We start from the raw sequence: 17,914 nt of genomic DNA on the forward strand, positions 1-17,914 counted from the left end.
AAAAATTGGTGGCGTAGTGCCAATGAGGGTTAAAAAATTTTTTTTTTAAATGAACTAAACTCCTCCAATTGATCGCGTAGCTGCCGGTCTCCTGTTCTTTCTTCAGGACCTGTCGAAGGACCTGTGGTGACGTCACTGAGCTCATCACATGGTCCATTACCATGGTGATGGATCATGTGATATACCATGTTATGAGCACAGTGATGTCACCACAGGTCCTGAAGAAAGAACAGGAGACCGGCGATCAATTGGAGGAAGGGAGTTCTTTTTTATTTTATTTTATATTTTAACCCTTAATTGACCTTTTACTAAGCATTCTGTATTAAAGAGTGCTATTATTTTCCCTTATAACCATGTTATAAGGGAAAATAACACAGTGAATAGACTTTCATCCTAGCAACCATGTGTGAACATCGCACCGCATCCGCACTTGCTTGCGGATGCTTGCAATTTTTATGCAGCCCCATTAACTTCTATGGGGCCTGCGTTGCGTGAAAAACACACAACATAGAGCATGCTGCGATTTTCACGCAACACACAAGTGATGCGTGAAAATCACTGCTCATGTGCACAGCCCCATAGAAATGAATAGGTCCGGATTCAGTGCGGGTGCAATGCGTTCACCTCACGCATTGCACCTGCATGGAAATCTCACCCATGTAAAAGGGGCCTAAGGGTGAATAGGACAAGGGTTCCCGCCCCTAAGGGGGCAAATAGTAAGTAAAAAAAAACGCAAACACTAAGGCTACTTTCACACTTGCAGCAGTGTGATCCGGCAGGCAGTTCCGTTGTCGGAACTGCCTGCCGGATCCGCCAATCTGGATGTGACTGAAAGCATTTGTGAGATGGATCCGGATGTGGATCCGTCTCACAAATGCATTGCAAGAACGAATCCATCCGCTTGTCATGTGGACAGACGGATCCGTCTTGTATCTTTTTACACATTTTTACCGCTCGCGCATGTGCAGACTGGAAGGACGGATCCGGCATTCAGGCAAGTCTTCAGCTTTTTTTTTCGCCGGAGATAAAACCGTAGCATGCTACGGTTTTTTTCTCTTTTGCCTGATCAGTCAAAATGACTGAACTGAAGACATCCTGATGCATCCTGAACGGATTGCTCTCCATTCAGAATGCATGGGGATATGACAGATCAGTTCTTTTCCGGTATTGAGCCCCTAGGACGGAACTCTATGCCGGAAAAGAAAAACGCTAGTATGAAAGTACCCTAAAATATTAAGTTTAAATCCCCCCTTTCCCAATTTTACATATAAAATATATAAACAATAAATAAAATAAAATGCAGAATCAGGGTAATAAATATTTAGTTTTATTTTGCTGTTAACCCTAGCTTTGCTACTGGAAAAAATGGATTAAAATGTAAAATCTGCCCAAAAAGTGAAATTCTGAAATGTCATCTCCATTTTCCAATAATTCTTGTGGAACACCTAAAGGGTTAACAAAGTTTGTAAAATCTGTATACCTTGAGGGGTGTAGTTTGTAAAATGGGGTCATTTTAGGTGGTTTCTATTATGTAAGGCTCAAAGTGACTTCAGACCTGAACTGGTCCCTAAAAAGTGGGTTTTGGAAATTTTCTGAAAAATTTCAAGATTTGCTTCCAAACTTCTAAGCCTTCTGACGTCCCCAAAAACTAAAATGGCATTCACAAAATGATCCAAACATGAAGTAGACATATGGGGAATGTAAAGTAATTACTATTTTTTGAGGTATTACTATCTATTATAAAAGTAGAGAAATTGAAATTTAGAAATTAGCTAATTTTTTGGGGTAAATTTGGTATTTTATTTTTTTATAAATAAAAAAATTATATATTTTTTTTTTTTTTTACTCATTTTTACTACTGTTATGAAGTACAATATGTGATGAGAAAACAATCTCAGAATGGCCTGGATAAGTAAAAGCGTTTTAAAGTTATTACCACACAAAGTGACACAAGTCAGATTTGCAAAAAAAAAAATGGCCTGGGCAGGAAGGTGAAAACAGGCCCGGGGGTTGAAGGGGTTAATGGGGATCTGCATGACCAGCGTTCAGCTCTGTTTCTCTCGATAACCAGTTTGCTTTCCTTTCACACGTGCACATGCTTTTGCTGCATCGCCTTGTCAGTGTGTAAAGCTGCTTTTTTTTTTTTTCTTTGTGCTTGTGTCTATCAATATGCGTTTGAATATATTTATTATCTACGTTTCAGAATAAGGCCATTGCTACCCCTGTGCAGGGTGTATGGGACATGAGGAACAAGCAGTTTCACACCGGGATTGAAATAAAGGTGTGGGCCATTGCTTGCTTTGCTCCTCAGCGGCAGTGCACAGAGCTCCATCTGAAGTAAGTCCTTGCAGTCAATATTTTGTTAAACTTTCATTTTAAACTTTTTTTTCTTGTAAATTATTTTAAAAAAAAGTTTTGAATGACATTAGAGGCTTTTCTTTTTACCTGGTTCAGTTCTTAGGGTATTTTGGGTTTACGTGACCAGATTCCAGTTGGCTATTTTGGTACACATTTAATTTCTGAGTGTGTATATGTATATGTATATGTATATATATATATATATATATATATATATATATATATATATATATATATATATATATATATATATATATATATATAATAATTATTTATATATATTTTATTTTTTCTTTAAGTCCAGCTATAGTGTGGCTTTTGCAACTTTTTTTTTTCCGTGCCCAATGCAGGCTTAATTTTTAATTGTGTTGTGAACCCAATTTTCACATGCTTTCGGATATTTAGGTTTATAGATTTGGAAAAATAGTGGTTGTTTTTTTTTTTTTTTTTTTTTTTTTTAACACTTTCTGATTATCTTTTCTGGTGATTTATATCCTGTGACCCTAAAATAGACTTGTAATTTATATTGTTTGTCATATCCCGTTAATTGACACGTTGCATGTTTATTACAAAGTAATGGGGCAGGGCAAGTGCACTAATAATTGCTGGATGGTGTAATTTGTGATATGTATTTTTCTGTAATATTGCAGTTAGCAGCAATCTGTTTCCAGTTGCACTTGTGCTGGGAGTAGCACATCATTGCAGCTAGTAATGGGCATTCTTAAACCAGCGGTGCAGATGGCCAGTTGGTTACTATGTCTAATTTATGTTTACTTGCTTGTCTGCTCCCTGAGCCTGCACTTCCAAAATGGCCCCTTCTGGCATGGTCTGCTAGGCACTTGTCTGCTGTGGTTAATCATCGGAGCCTCGCAAATTTGAGGCCCCTCATTCCCTGTATCCAGCTAGGATCCTGTGGGTACAATGCCCATGAGCTCATTGTGACATACATGCTTCAGGACATTAGGCAGCTCCCTCCTGATCAACAAGAGGTTCATGATCGGTGGGTGTCCCAGCGCCATTCTGACCACCGAGCTGTGCAGGGAACCGCAGCTGGTGTAGGTTCTCCTGTGCATGTCTGTTCTTCCATCATTTGTCCTGGATCGGTTGTAGGCCTTCTCCATGCTTTCCTTGGTGAGTTTATAATACTAGCAATTTTGCTAATGTTTTGTTTTATTCCCCCCCCCTCCCCATTTGCTTTCTTAGGACTTTCACTGAACAATTGCGGAAAATCTCCCGTGATGCTGGTATGCCCATCCAAGGGCAGCCGTGTTTCTGCAAATATGCCCAAGGAGCAGATAGCGTGGAACCGATGTTTAGACATCTGAAGAACACGTACACGGGTCTACAACTGATTGTTGTAATCCTTCCTGGGAAGACGCCTGTGTATGGTGAGCATTACTAACATCAGAACACACTATTGTGTCCTGTGCATCCTCTGCTGGGATTGTTTTCTTGCTAGTGACTGACCCTGCTGTCTGACTGCAGCCGCGATCATTTACTTGCCATATGTATAAGGGTGCATTCACACGAATGTATAAAAGGATCCGCATCCGTTCCGCAATTTTGCCGAACGGATGCGGACTCATTCGTTTCAGTGGGGCTGCAAAACATGCGGACAGCACACTATGTGCTGTCCACATCCGTTGTTCCGCGGACCCGCAAAAAAAAAAAAAATGGAGCATGTCCTATTCTTGTAGGCATTCTCTATATAGCGCCGGCTATGTGCTGTCCGCAGAACGCACACAGAGGGTATCCGTCTTTTGCGGACCGCAAACCATTTAGTCGTGTGAATGCACCCTTAGTGAGAGGGTCTTGGTTGCTGTTGTGGTGGTCTGTGACTTTTAACCCCTTGGATACTGGAGGTTTTCTGTTTTTCTTCCCTGTTTTCCTGGAGCCATTTTTTATTTTCACGTTCACATGGCCGTATTAGGGGTTGTTTTTTGCGGGATAAGTTGTACTTTTTAATGCCACAATTTAATATGGCATACAATGTAGTGGAAAGCAGGAAAAAAAAAATGGAGTTGACACCATTGACTTACATTGATTTCTGTGCCGGATCCGGTTTGTTGCATTTTGCAAAGCAGACTCCTGAACGCTGCTTGCAGCAGTTTTGTGTTTAGCCTCAAACTGAACTGATGCATCCTGATCTGTTTTGTCCCCACTGACAATGAATGGCTTAAATGACTGCGATCAGCATTATTGATGCAGACATTAGCCGTTGGTCTGTATGGCACTGGGAGCCTAAGGCCCCTTTCACACAGGCGAGTATTCCGCGCCGGTTGAACACATTGCACCCGCACTGAATCCCGACCTATTTATTTCTATAGGCCAATTCACATGAGCTGTGATTTTCACACATCACTTATGCATTGCGTGAAAATCGCAGCATGCTCTATTTTGTGCGTTTTTCACGTAACGCAGGCTCCATAGAAATTAATAGGGTTGTGTGAAAATCGCAAGCAAGTGCGGTTGCGGTGCGATTTTCACGCACGGTTGCTAGGAGACTATTGGGATGGAGACCCGATCATTATTATTTTCCCTTATAGCATGGTTATAAGGGGAAATAGCATTCTGAATATAGAATGCATAGTACAATAGGGCTGGAGGGGTTAAAATAAAAATAAAAAATAATAATTTAACTCACCTTAATCCACTTGATCGCGTAGCCAGCATCTCTTCTGTCTGTCTTCTGTGCTGTGTGGAGGAACAGGACCTGTGGTGACGTCACTCCGGTCATCACATGATCTCTTACCATGGTGACTGATCATGTGATGACCGGAGTGACGTCACCACAGGTCCTGTTGCTACACACAGCACAGAAGACAGACAGACAGAGATGCCGGGCTACGTGATCAAGTGGATTAAGGTGAGTTAAATTATTATTTTTAACCCCTCCAGCGCCATTTTACTATGCATTTTGTATTCAGAATGTATTATTTTCCCTTATAACATGGTTATAAGGGAAAATAATACAATCTTCAGAACATCAATCCCAAGCCCGAACTTCTGTGAAGAAGTTCGGGTTTGGGTACCAAACATGCGCGATTTTTCTCACGCGCGTGCAAAACGCATTACAATGTTTTGCACTTGCGCGGAAAAATCGCGTGTGTTCCCGCAACGCACCCGCACGTTTTTCTGCAACGGCCGTGTGAAAGAGGCCTAAGGGTTAAAGTAGACCCCATATGTAGACTGATCAGGCCATCCGAGTATGTTTTCAGCAGCAGTCATATTCCTGTCATTGTCGAAAAGTAATAATTCCCCTTTTGCTTTTAGCTGAGGTGAAGCGCGTGGGAGACACTGTGTTGGGAATGGCAACGCAGTGTGTGCAGATGAAGAATGTGCAGAGAACCACGCCACAGACGCTGTCAAACCTCTGCCTTAAGATCAACGTGAAATTAGGAGGAGTCAATAACATCCTGTTACCCCAGGGCAGGTAAGGACCCCAAGAGCAGTGATTCTCTGTAGGAGAATATGTAATAGGAATATGGAGGGAAGGTTTCTGTTAAACTTACAAGCGGTTAGGTCAACCACACTGCAGTTCAGACCAGCTATGCACACCGGTTTCCCCTGAAGGCCAAAGCGTTTGAAGTGGCCACACGTGGCAGAAATGCTGTAAATTTGCAGGTGGGAAATTTGCATAATTTTACAGTTGCAGCATAGTGGATACGTTTATAAAATTTCACCCACATGCCATGGAAGATGGCCGTTTTGAATTCGCTCATAACGTGACTAGGGTTGCACCGGGTATCAAATTACCGATGCTTTTGTACCCGGATCGATTTTCATACCGCGATTTTCCTTTTACTGATACTATGCTGCGCTACTGCACAGCCTAGTATCACAGAACATGGCACGCACTTCTCTCAGCCGCGCCATCTTCTCCTCAGCAGCACAGTAGAGAAGGAGTCTCTCCCTCCCTCCCCACTGTGCCGCCGCTGCCACCAATGACAATAAGGGGAGGGGCTGTGGCCACTGCGCCACTAATCAAGATAACTAACCCATTAATACAAATACAGGCTGCGGGTGGCGGCTGCAGAATCACATAGCTGGCACCCGGCCTCTGACAGTCATTGGTGGCAGTGGCCACAGGGTCCCCTCCTCCTCATTGGTGGCAGTGGCCACAGGGTCCCCTCCTCCTCATTGGTGGCAGTGGCAGTTCCGATCAGAGCCTCAGCAGTGAAATCTTGGGGCTCCGATCAGTTACCATGGCAGCCAGGACACTACTAAAGCACTGGCTGCCATGGTAAGCTCCCTGTTGCTGTGTGTACAGGGCAGCAGGGAGAGTGTGAGGTCCTATTCACCCCAATAGAACTCTATTAGGATGAATAGACAAGGGATCAAAAGATCCCAGGTTCTAGCCCCTAAGGGGGAAATAGTTATTAAATAAAGTATAAGAAAAAAAAAAAAAATGAAGTTTAACCCCTTAACGACCAGCGCCGTACATATACGGCGCAAATGGACGTGACTTAACGTCTGTGGGGCTCTGGGGAATGATCAAGGGGGAATCGCGGCACAATGCCTGTACCGGCAGGCAGCCATGTCAGGTAAGGGCAGCATGGTGCTGCACCGCTCCCCTGCAGCTCCAAGCACTGCGATTGGCCGATCAGTGAGACCAGCACATTGCAGCGCAGGAAGCTGTCAGAGGTATCAGGGAGGGTTGGGAGGTGGTCAGGGGGAGATGGCAGGTGCTGAACAAGTCAGCACCGGTCTTCTCCGAGGTGAGGAAGGGGACACCAGTGTTGTGGGCCCCCTGCCAGCGCTGCTTTTGGCTGGAACAACACTCCAGAAGAGGCAGAGAGGTTTCTATGCTGCTTGCTGGGACTTGTGGTGCACACCACAGAGATTTAACCCCTTTCCTGATGATTTAACCCCCTCCGTCCCTTCCCTCCCCCCATCCCACCCTGTCCTTTTTTTTTTTTTTTTTTTTTTTTTTACGGACGCCATTTGGACGCCTTTGTTTGTGTTGTTTTTTTTTTTTTTTACCATTTTCCAGCTCTGCGTCACTTTTTTTGCGTGCGAAACTGTGACCGCCAAGTGCTGTTCAGTACATACCTGCCTGATCAGCACCTGCGGATTATTTGTGCTAAGTTTTAGTTCAGGGAGTGTTGGACCCACATGCATGCTGGATCCACTCTGCTTTTTACCATTTTTGGTGCCAGTGTTCACTGTAGTGAATTTTTATACTGCAGTTTTTGCATGCACGATCTGTGTGCGGGCGTGTTGCAGAGCAGCGATCCGTAGTATGCCCCGTAGCATCTGCACATTTTTGAGGTTATTGTTTTTTCTTTTTACTTTGGGTGTGTAAAAAGAGCTGCAGTTAGTGGTAGTAAGAAAAAAATTATATATATATATATATATATATATATATATATATATATATATATATATATATATTTATTATATTTTTTTTTATATTTTTTTTTCAGTTGGTGTGAGTTTAGTGTCATTTAGGTTTTTGGACGAATGCCCATCTGCGTATGTGCATTTTGCAACCACTGAGCACCAATCAGTAGTGTCCATTACTGATTGTCTGCTCAGTTTGCACTGCTATTTATTTTATTTTTTTTAAGTGTGCGCGCAGAAAATACATTTTTTTATTTTAAAAAAGTCTGCCGCGTGTTTTATTTCATACTCCTTCAACCTCTGACTTTATGTGCACAGAGGTGTGTGGGAAGGGGTTAAAGACATACTGCAGCCTGTCACTAGTGCTATTCCATATGTCCTGTGGCAGACATCTAGACTACAGCCATGACTTTACAGGCACGTTTTCAGGGGCTTCATTGCTTGGACTTCCACTTTATTTGCCATACATAAAAAAAAATTGAAAGTTGAACTTTTTTTTATTTATATAAAAAAATTTATTCCAGACCTCCAGTGTTTCAGCAGCCTGTCATATTCCTTGGAGCAGATGTCACTCATCCTCCTGCAGGGGATGGAAAGAAGCCTTCCATTGCTGCGGTAAGAAACCACATTATATCCAATAGATATTTATTCTTGTATTTATTTTATTAGTAGCCTTTGTTCTTAGAATATCCCATAGAACATTTGCCTTGTTTGCCATATTTAAAAAATAAAAACAATCCCCCGCCTATCCGTTACAGCACCCAGGCTACTAACTTGTGACTTTCTGTGGTGGTATGTGTAGGTTGTCGGTAGCATGGATGCCCATCCGAACCGATACTGTGCCACCGTAAGAGTGCAGCAGCACCGACAGGAGATTATCCAGGACCTGGCCGCCATGGTCCGAGAGCTGCTCATCCAGTTCTACAAGTCTACTCGCTTTAAGCCCACAAGGATCATTTTCTATAGGGATGGTGTTTCTGAGGGGCAGTTTCAGCAGGTAGGTTTCTCCATATACAGCAGCGCATTTTGAGACTGCTCCTGTCCTGCAGATATAATTTTGAGTTCTGAACACGTTTTGGTTTATTTCAGGTATTACACCACGAGCTGCTTGCCATACGAGAAGCCTGCATTAAATTGGAGAAGGATTATCAGCCTGGAATTACCTTCATTGTTGTACAGAAAAGGCATCATACAAGGCTCTTCTGTACAGATAGGAACGAACGGGTAAGCGCCGAAGGAAAAATCACTTGGGAAATTTTAACTTTAACCGTTACTCCAGTCCACCTTTATCAGTGGCTGTTGAGGGCCACAGATGATCTGTGCAGGGGTGTCCCATTCACTCTGGCAGGGTGCTCAGCTGTTAACATCAGCCTAGCTCCTGCTCGAAGGACTGGAATCTGTTTAATTATTTGATAGCTGTGGTCAGAGGGAATTACCGAAGACTTTCTGAATGCACTGTACGTAAAACTTAAAAACAATTTACATTAGGTATTTACAGGACTGTAAAAAAAAGTGTGATGGTTATTTAATGTGAAGAGAACACTAAAAGAGTACTTTAAAGGTGTTGTGCAAGAATGCCGCACCTGCAGAAGGAGAAGGTAGATGACTTGCTACCGACTCCCCTCTCCTTCCGGCCATTGATGTCAGCGTCTGTTTGGACTTTGTTGCATCCGGCAGCGTCGTGGCAAAAGTTAACATCGTTGGAGCCCAGGCCTGCAGGAGCAGAGGGGGGTGGGGGGTGGGAGCCGGCGATGAGAAGCTGGTAAATCATCTGCCCTTTGCAGATCCAGCAGAATGTCCCTTTAACATCTGTTTGTATGTCAAAAAAATAAAGCAGTCAGCTGTAATCTTTAGCATTAGTACAGTTTCAGTTTTGCAGACATATACCATAGGTGACTGTTCTCCAGTATGCACCATGTTTTTTGCAATGTGTCTCCCATGTTTTTTGCAATGTGTGACATATACCATAGGTGACTGTTCTCTAGTATGCACCATGTTTTTTGCAATGTGTCTCCTATCGTCTCAAAATATTTTTCTGTCAACACACAGGTTGGAAAAAGCGGAAATATACCTGCTGGTACCACAGTGGACACAAAGATCACACACCCATCAGAGTTTGATTTTTATCTGTGTAGTCACGCTGGTATACAGGTAGGTCTCTGTGAGAATGCAGGATATTTACTAGGAGTCGCTTGTTACTGCAGGCTATAAAGCCTGTCTAAGGCCGTAGAGTACCTGCAGACCATTGTTGTATGAAGTTCTATCTAATGAGTAAAATCCTTCCTTCAGTTTGGTCCTTTGTGCAGGGCGATGGGGTTTTAGGACTCCCAGACATTACGACCCGTACCTTAGGAAACTTTTATTCATAACTTGTGGTTGAGTTATTTCACATGCTGGTCTTAGAACACTCTCTTGCTTACACATCAATCTTCTTGCAATACAGGGAACGAGCCGACCCTCTCACTATCACGTTCTCTGGGACGATAACAGATTCTCCTCTGATGAACTGCAAATCCTCACTTACCAGCTGTGCCATACTTACGTCCGCTGCACTCGATCCGTCTCTATCCCCGCTCCTGCATACTACGCACACTTAGTGGCTTTCAGAGCCAGATATCACCTGGTGGATAAAGAGCACGACAGGTACGCTAGTTATAAATGTCATCGACTTTGTGTTGTGATCGTCTCATTTGTATACAGCTTTGATTAACCCCTTAACCAGAGTTTTGGTCCTAGGTAACCAGACACTTTTTAGCGATTTTTGCCTACAAAAAGCATTTTTTCTGTAGATACACAGGGCTGTTAATTTATAATGGAGTAAAATACAAAAAAGTAAATGGACACTAAAACACAGGTGTTGGATGAGAATATAGATTGGGTTGCACTGTTGTGTTTTGGCCGTTTTGATACATAATATGTATAGTCTCGGACACAGATTGCACTAATGCCTGTACAAGCACCACAGATACCTGTACAGGACATTTTATGTGCTAAAAAAATGTCTTGGGCGTATTAATATGCGTTCGATAGTTCCCTGCCATTCATGAACGCAGCAGGCGGCACAAGGATATAATTGTTGGTGCCTGTAATAAACAATAACAAAGCTTCACACTAGTTATTTGGAAGAAAGCTGCCTATTGATCAGTTTGGGCGGGCTGCACTGCTCTGAGGGTGTTGTGGGAGACTCGTGCAGCAGGGTCCCAGTGTTTAATGCTGCTTGCGTTGTGGTGGCCTTCTGGGGTAAGCAGCCTCCTGGTGGGCATTTATAAACTTTGGTCAGGGTGTCTGCTTGGGGGGGTTTCTAAGCCCCTGGGAGGGGTCTGAAGTGAATGCACAGCAGGCAGTTATAACCAAGTGATAAAGTGCATAGAAGTCATATTCAGCATTGTACCTCATCACTTGGCTATAATTGTCTGCTCTGCATTCACTGCAGACCCCCAGGGGCTTATTAACCCTATCCGGGAGGGAAAGGAGTGCTGGTATTTACATGGGACTCTGTTTGATGGGGTGATGTTATTTACATAGGACTGTATGTTGGAGGGGCTGGAGAGAGGTGGTGATATTTCCATGGGACTGTATGTTGGAGGGGCTGGAGAGAGGTGGTGATATTTCCATGGGACTGTATGTTGGAGGGGCTGGAGAGAGGTGGTGATATTTACGTGGGACTGTATGTTGGAGGGGGCAGAACAGAGGGGAGAGTAGTAGTGACTTCCCTGCATAAATACCAACCTCTTCACACCACCGCTATTTATTTCTATTATTCTGCCCTGTTAGATGAGCAGAACAACGAAAATAACGGAAGTCCCTGTTTCAGCACAAAACAAACTTGAACTGAGTTGAACAAACTGCATTAACTATAATGGAGTCTGTTCTGTTTCTATTCTGGGTCTGCATGCAAGACCTGCCAAAACAGATGTGAACGTGAATAAGCCCTACATTATGTAGGCCTACGTATTATTTATTTAAATTACTGCAACTTTTTTACTCCTTGGCCAAAAATACTCCTCAAAACTGGAAAGAGGAGCCATTTTAGTGTAGTGCAACCTCTGGTTATAGATGACCAGGATGGGTAAGGGTATGTTCATACATTGCTTAGGGATGAGTGAATTTCATATTTTAAATATCAGTATCAGCTCCTCCTGCTCCATGTTTTTTTTCTATTGACTTTATAATGATGTAAATTCATGTCCTTTTATTATAGCGCCGAAGGCAGCCACACTTCAGGTCAGAGCAATGGCAGAGACCATCAAGCACTTGCTAAGGCAGTTCAAGTTCACCAGGACACACTGCGTACCATGTACTTTGCTTAACTGGTGCTGGAAGCAGGCACTACCCGAAGGAGCATTCACGCCAGACCAGCTGCACTTACCTGTAATGTAGTCTCCTCTACAGTGACATCCAGCAAAAGTGCAATCTACCCGCAGCCCCGTCAGTCTCACAAGGCCCTCAGCGTCCAACCAGCCTTCCGTCCAGACACCGAATATTCTTTCATTTCGAACGCCACCACCTGCATTGAATCCTGTGAGGTTTGTGAAATACACACAAATATATAGAAGAGTTTACAAAAATTACCCTTTTAAACGAAAAGGTTCAACTTAACCGTTCTCTCAGGGCTCACAAAAAGAAAAAAAACACAGAACTCTATGAAATGCTTTTCTCTGTGGAAACGTCACGTTGGGTGATCAGATAAATGATGCAGCCTAGGGAAATAATAGAGGAAGAAAAGGATCTTGACGTTCTTAAAGCCTTAAATATTTAAAGTGAAAACTTATTTTTTTTTTCTTCTTCCTCTAAGATTTGTGTCAAATATTGTAATTTATAAAGTCACTAGTTACTCTGGCGGTCAGGTCTGACTACAGGATGAATATTATAGTATTCACTAGGGTTTGTTTTTATAACTGTGCCATTCAGAAGCTCTGAGACGTAGTTTTTAATTATTGCATTTGTCTGGCTGCGCTCGTACTTTTTCTTTTTTTCTGAGGTTGCTGACTAATACGGGTCTGTTGCAATGTGGACAGTACAATCATGTTAAGCTAATGTACAGAAAAAAAATATTCTATTTTAGCAGTATTAATGTGAGATGCCGTGCTATTTATTTTATTTACACAGATCACCCTATTTCTATTAACCTATGTTATGTACTCTGGCTTTAAGTGGTGTCCTGTTTTTTAACCCTTGCACTGACAACGCGACCTGTAGAGCCTGTACAGGACCACCGGCAGTGAATGGATTTTAAAAAATATAATAAAACAAAAAAAAACTAAACCCTTATCTTATGGAACTGCTTCACTGCCAGAGGGCTCGTCATACATTGCAATGCAATAAGAAGCAATGTCTCTCCGATCCCTCTGGTTGCAAACAGGGTTATTTGTGAGGAGCAAAGAAAACGGGGAAGAAAATAAACTTTTTTTTTTAAACTCTAAAAAAAAAATCTTTTTATGCAAAAATATTCTTTTTAGGCTGCAGCTTTTAAAGGCAGCAAAAGTTTGACACTTTTAACCACAAATACTGACACTCGTCTCTTTATACTCTAGTCTTCGAGGCGCCCGCACTGTGTTTTACAATGCTTTCTAATGCTGTCAGGCCTCAAAGACGTTCATATGCAACCTGTTTTATTTTTTGTCATATTTTTTTTTTGTCTTTCTCCCCTTCTAATATTTACCTGTATATTTATCTTTTCCTGCTCCTCCTATGCTTTAAGGAATATGCAATTCTGTAATGAGATTAAATACAAAGACTCGATTTTTAAGCAATATCATGACCATTTTTTGTACAGTGCAGTAGCCTGGGTCTGCTACATGAAACCATGGGCATGCGATTTTCTTATGTATTGAGCCTTAACACTCGAAATGTCAATATAGGAAAGCTGTTTCCGGCCTGCGGCTCTCCGGCTAGTGCAAAACCACAACTCCCAGCAGGTCACCGCCTGTTAGAACTTGATGACAATTGTAGTTTTGCTACCGCAGGAAAGCCACATGTTGGAGACGATGTCTCCCATAGTAAAACGTCGATGAAGACTGCCGGTTTTGCTTGTCATTTATTAGATGTGTCTTCATTAGCGTGTGTCAAGGCCTGGATGTAATTAATACCTAGGAAGTTTTTAAGGGGAGGAGGGGGGTATGAATATGTTGATTTTTTTTTATAGAACATTTCCTCCTCAAAGGGATACGATTCACCTTTGATGCTTTAGGTGCTGATATTGTGGACCGTCAAGAATTCATGGAAAACTATCATGAAAATGTTGGTCATTGCTTTGACATTTCCTTACATTAAACATTTAGCGCTCCTCCACTTCTTTCTGTATGTTCATTAATGACTTTATAGGTTTCTTTGGGAAGGGGCTAATGACGTGTGGCCCTGTTTCCCTGATTCAGAACATGTTGGTAGGGAAATTGTCTATGCACAGGGGGTTTGTCGTCATGTAAGGACACGTCGGGAAGGCTATCAATGGGTAGTAACTGCCAACTTAAGAAAAGTAGAAATATATATGTTGATTAGGGATGAGCGAATCTACTTCAGATGAAACATCCGAAGTCGATTCGCATCCAACTTTGTTAGAATACTGTATGGAGTGAGCGCGCTGTACAGTATTAGAATGTATTGGCTCCTATGGGCCGAAGTTATAACTTCACGAAGTCTCGCGGGACTTCAGGAATTAATTTCTACTGTTAAAAACCTTTTACCGAACTCTGTTTCGGTTCACCGAACCCAAGTTCGGTAAAAGGTTTTTAACAAAGTTTTATGTGAATTGACTTCGGATGTTTCATCCGATGTCTATTCGCTCATTCCTAATGTTGATGTATAAAAACAAAATTACCCATGTCAGTTTGTCTGCAGGATAGTGCTCCTGAACCCTGCAGAATAATCCCTGCCTTTTCATATACTAGAAATTTGAGGACTGAAGCAGCTCTTTTGCCCTCTATCATTAGAAAGTCCCAGCACAATCTCAAACACCGGCCAGCCATTCTGGCTTGGCGATCAGTTGCATATGACCAAAGCCTTATCTGCCTCCGTGTCTGAAGACACAAACGTGCTGATAGTAGTTCTATCATCTGCCTAACCCGTCTTCAGCATTTAGCCAAAACCTGTAGGGTAGGAGAAGTCGTTGTTTTGATTGACATGGACAGAAATTAAAGTGTTGACTGTAGGTATTGCACTGTTTTGTAGCATTTTTACTTAAATGACTAAAATCCCTTTTAAAGCTGACCATAGACCCGGCCAGCCTCAGTCAGTGCTGACCTTTCTTCCCTGTCTGCCATTAAAAGGCAGGTCCTTTCTTTTGAAATCTTTGCGCATGGTCTGTAGGGCTGTTGGCCACAAGTTCTCTTGATCAGTTGCTCATTTTCCATCTGATGTTCATCCACCGATTGAAATGATCAGCTGCAATCTGTGGAGAAATTTGGTGACGGATGTTGAGCTTTTCTTCAGCGCGCCCCCACAGGTGACTTAAAGCATTACATGCTGTTCATTACAAGATGTAATACATGGATGCACAGAGTCCTCCAGAAGGTGAGAACTCTCTGTAGCTGCTGTGACTTGTAGATGGAGGACCTTAATGGGGCTGCCTTTAAGTCTGACTATATATCCTAGCCTTTAAAGTAGTGATTTCCTATCTGTGGTTGTTGCAGGGCATGCTGGGACTGATAGTTCTGCAACTGTTGGGATCACTGCTTCAGAGCACATTTCATGATGGTTTTCCTTTCTGAAAACCGATCCATATCTTTGCAATGAATGATGGGGGGGTGGGTTAGTACCAGTTTTTAAATCTGCATACATTTACCTCATTGCTATGTCCCATGCAGGCAGCAGAAACAACCCTAAAGAAAACCTCGGTAGACCTGTCCTTTACCATTTACATTGTGTGGTGCTTCTTTTTTTTATAATTTTTTTCCTTTTTTGTAAGAAGAATCTATGCATTGAACCATAACGTGGGGTGAGGATTGAGTTTTCTGTTCGTGTTCCTGGTGTCAGTAAGCAGATTTGCTTCTGTTAAAAAGTTTGCACTCAAATCATAAATGGCAGATGTTGTATAAGTAGTTGCACTAAAGCCGCACCCCAGATGAAATTAGGGAGACTTTTGATCTTGGTTTTGTAATGGAAAGGGAGCCAGGTACAATTATAAAAATATTAATAGATCAAAGGCCGTCAGATTTCTACCTAAGCTCTCGGTTGAAAAGCTGTAATGGTAATAGACGTTATTTTGCCGGACTTTGTAGTTCACTTTATTTTTTATTTTTTTACTTGAGCGTTCACCAAATCAGAGGATGTGGTGAAATAAAAAAAATATATAGGTTAGGCCTCACGCATGCAAACACATTTTTTTTTTTGTGGGTTACACGTAGCATAAGCTAGTAACAGAAATCGGAAATCAGTGGTCAGTCACTTATCTGCTAGAATATAGCTGAGAATGTGCTCCAGAAAAGAGTCCGGGTTATGCATGACTTACCCCCTGCTTCCCTCATCCACCCACTGATGAGACCATTTTCTTCTTAAGGTTGGGAGGGGAGAGTCCACGATAGCACATGCTGCCATGGTTATTGAGGCATCATTTTTTTGGTCATGTTAATGGGGTTCTCCAGTTTAGACATGTCCCTACTTATTAGAAGGGCCTTTTGACAATAAGCAAATCGCAAAAAATTCCACGGCTGAGGACCTTCAGCAATGTTCTCTAATCTGTTAGGGAAACCTTGCCCTAAGTGTTCAGCTTCCCTGCAGCGCCTCCGCAGGGGGGGAAGAAGCATTACACAGTGCCTATTCATATTGATGGGTTGTCTGTGTAGGATAGGACAGGTCCTTCAGACAGAGAGAGAGACTCTTTATAATCACATTCCACTCTGGACAAAAAATGGGGATTCTTAAGAGAAGGAGAAGGCAGTGGATCCCTGCATGTGTCCATCAGCCGTGGACTCTCTGTATGCAAGCAGAATTGTGCCTATAGCCAGGCCCACCCGACCTCCACAGAGGAATAGGACATTCAGTAGAAGTTAGTCCTTCCGTAATTAGAAGAAATCTGCTCGTGCAGCCCCTGCTCTTCCTTTATTAAGTGGTTAGATTATTTTGTGTTTTTTTTTTTTTTTTTGCTCTGTCTTCGGTGTGATTTGGGTCTACAAGGCTGGTGCCTCATGAAGTTGTGGTCTCCAGTACAACTTCTATTATTCCTTAGGGGGGAAAGTTCCCACGGGGACTTGTCGAATTTGCATGGCTCCAGCCCATAGGAATTGTCCTTGGGCAGACTTGTCCTGTGACTCATTAGTTATTCCAGCATTTCTTGAACTGTGACTTGTATTGCTCGGATGATATCCAGCTGATCCTTTGCAATTCTTCTCTTATGTATAGTCCATGACAATTGTGATGCCTTTAGTGGCTGTTGTAGTTGCTTGCAAGTTCAGGTGACATCACCAGCATTTTACTACGGCTTGTGCCGCCTCCATACTGTAATGAGACTGGTGACGCCATTGGTGACGATGGCTGAGGGAGATGTGTGAATGTGGTGGCCACAAGTGGAATATGTTCCTAAAGGACTATAACCAGGACTCCAAAAAGTCAAGAATTTATAATAAGAACTTTGTAATATGTTTGCTGTTCTGCTCCTCCGCAGTGCGACAACCAGGCCACGGTGAAGCTGCGTCCATAGTGACAGAACGTCCCACGGTAGCCATAGAATAGTGAGGTCACGTGTCGTGAGGTCACTGTGGACGCAAACTTCACTGCTGCATAGTTGTCTTGCTGTAGTGCGGGGTGTGGCGTAAACTAAATGACAAAAAATGTCATCTAAAAATTGACCTGAAAACCCCACTCTGATGCAGCCAGCTTTTATATTCTATTGGCTGTACAAATATTTCAAAGGAGTTTTTCTAGGTCATAAGTATCAGATCGGCGGGGGTCCGACACACAGCACCCAACCAATCGGCTGTTTCGGGCACCTGCCTGCAACGGAAAACCTACAGCGTACAGGGCAAGAAGCAGAAGACTACACCCCCTGTGTAGTGGCCATGCCAGGGTACTGCAGGGTATGGAGCCTTCTGCATGCCCATGTGTCCCCGCGTTTCACGCAGCCGCTCAATCACTGCGGTCATTGTGCGGCAAATCTTTTTGATGACAATCTGATGGATGGTTAAAGCCATAATTTCATTGCTTTGAAAATGTTGGGGACACTTAAGAGTTTCCTTTCATTCGGGGGAGAACTTGGGTTTTTGTACTATTTTATTATTAT

The 17,914-nt window shown here is 42.7% G+C and overlaps 1 protein-coding gene across 2 annotated transcripts in view; it reads left to right on the top strand.

Moving 5' to 3' along the window:
- AGO2 (argonaute RISC catalytic component 2) overlaps positions 1–16,533 on the top strand; it is a 91,441-nt gene extending 74,908 nt beyond the window's left edge. For both annotated transcript variants that reach the window (XM_044292805.1, XM_044292806.1), the window contains exons 11-19: positions 2,204–2,337; positions 3,562–3,746; positions 5,632–5,791; positions 8,226–8,316; positions 8,504–8,698; positions 8,791–8,925; positions 9,751–9,852; positions 10,145–10,344; positions 11,903–16,533. In XM_044292805.1, coding sequence (XP_044148740.1) covers positions 2,204–2,337; positions 3,562–3,746; positions 5,632–5,791; positions 8,226–8,316; positions 8,504–8,698; positions 8,791–8,925; positions 9,751–9,852; positions 10,145–10,344; positions 11,903–12,011 — 1,311 coding nt within the window. In that variant the 3' untranslated portion in view covers positions 12,012–16,533. The remainder of the gene's footprint in view (positions 1–2,203; positions 2,338–3,561; positions 3,747–5,631; positions 5,792–8,225; positions 8,317–8,503; positions 8,699–8,790; positions 8,926–9,750; positions 9,853–10,144; positions 10,345–11,902) is intronic.
- Positions 16,534–17,914: the final 1,381 nt, after the last annotated feature.

Source organism: Bufo gargarizans, chromosome 5 (assembly GCF_014858855.1).
Source record: "Bufo gargarizans isolate SCDJY-AF-19 chromosome 5, ASM1485885v1, whole genome shotgun sequence".
Classification (NCBI taxonomy): Eukaryota; Metazoa; Chordata; class Amphibia; order Anura; family Bufonidae; genus Bufo; species Bufo gargarizans.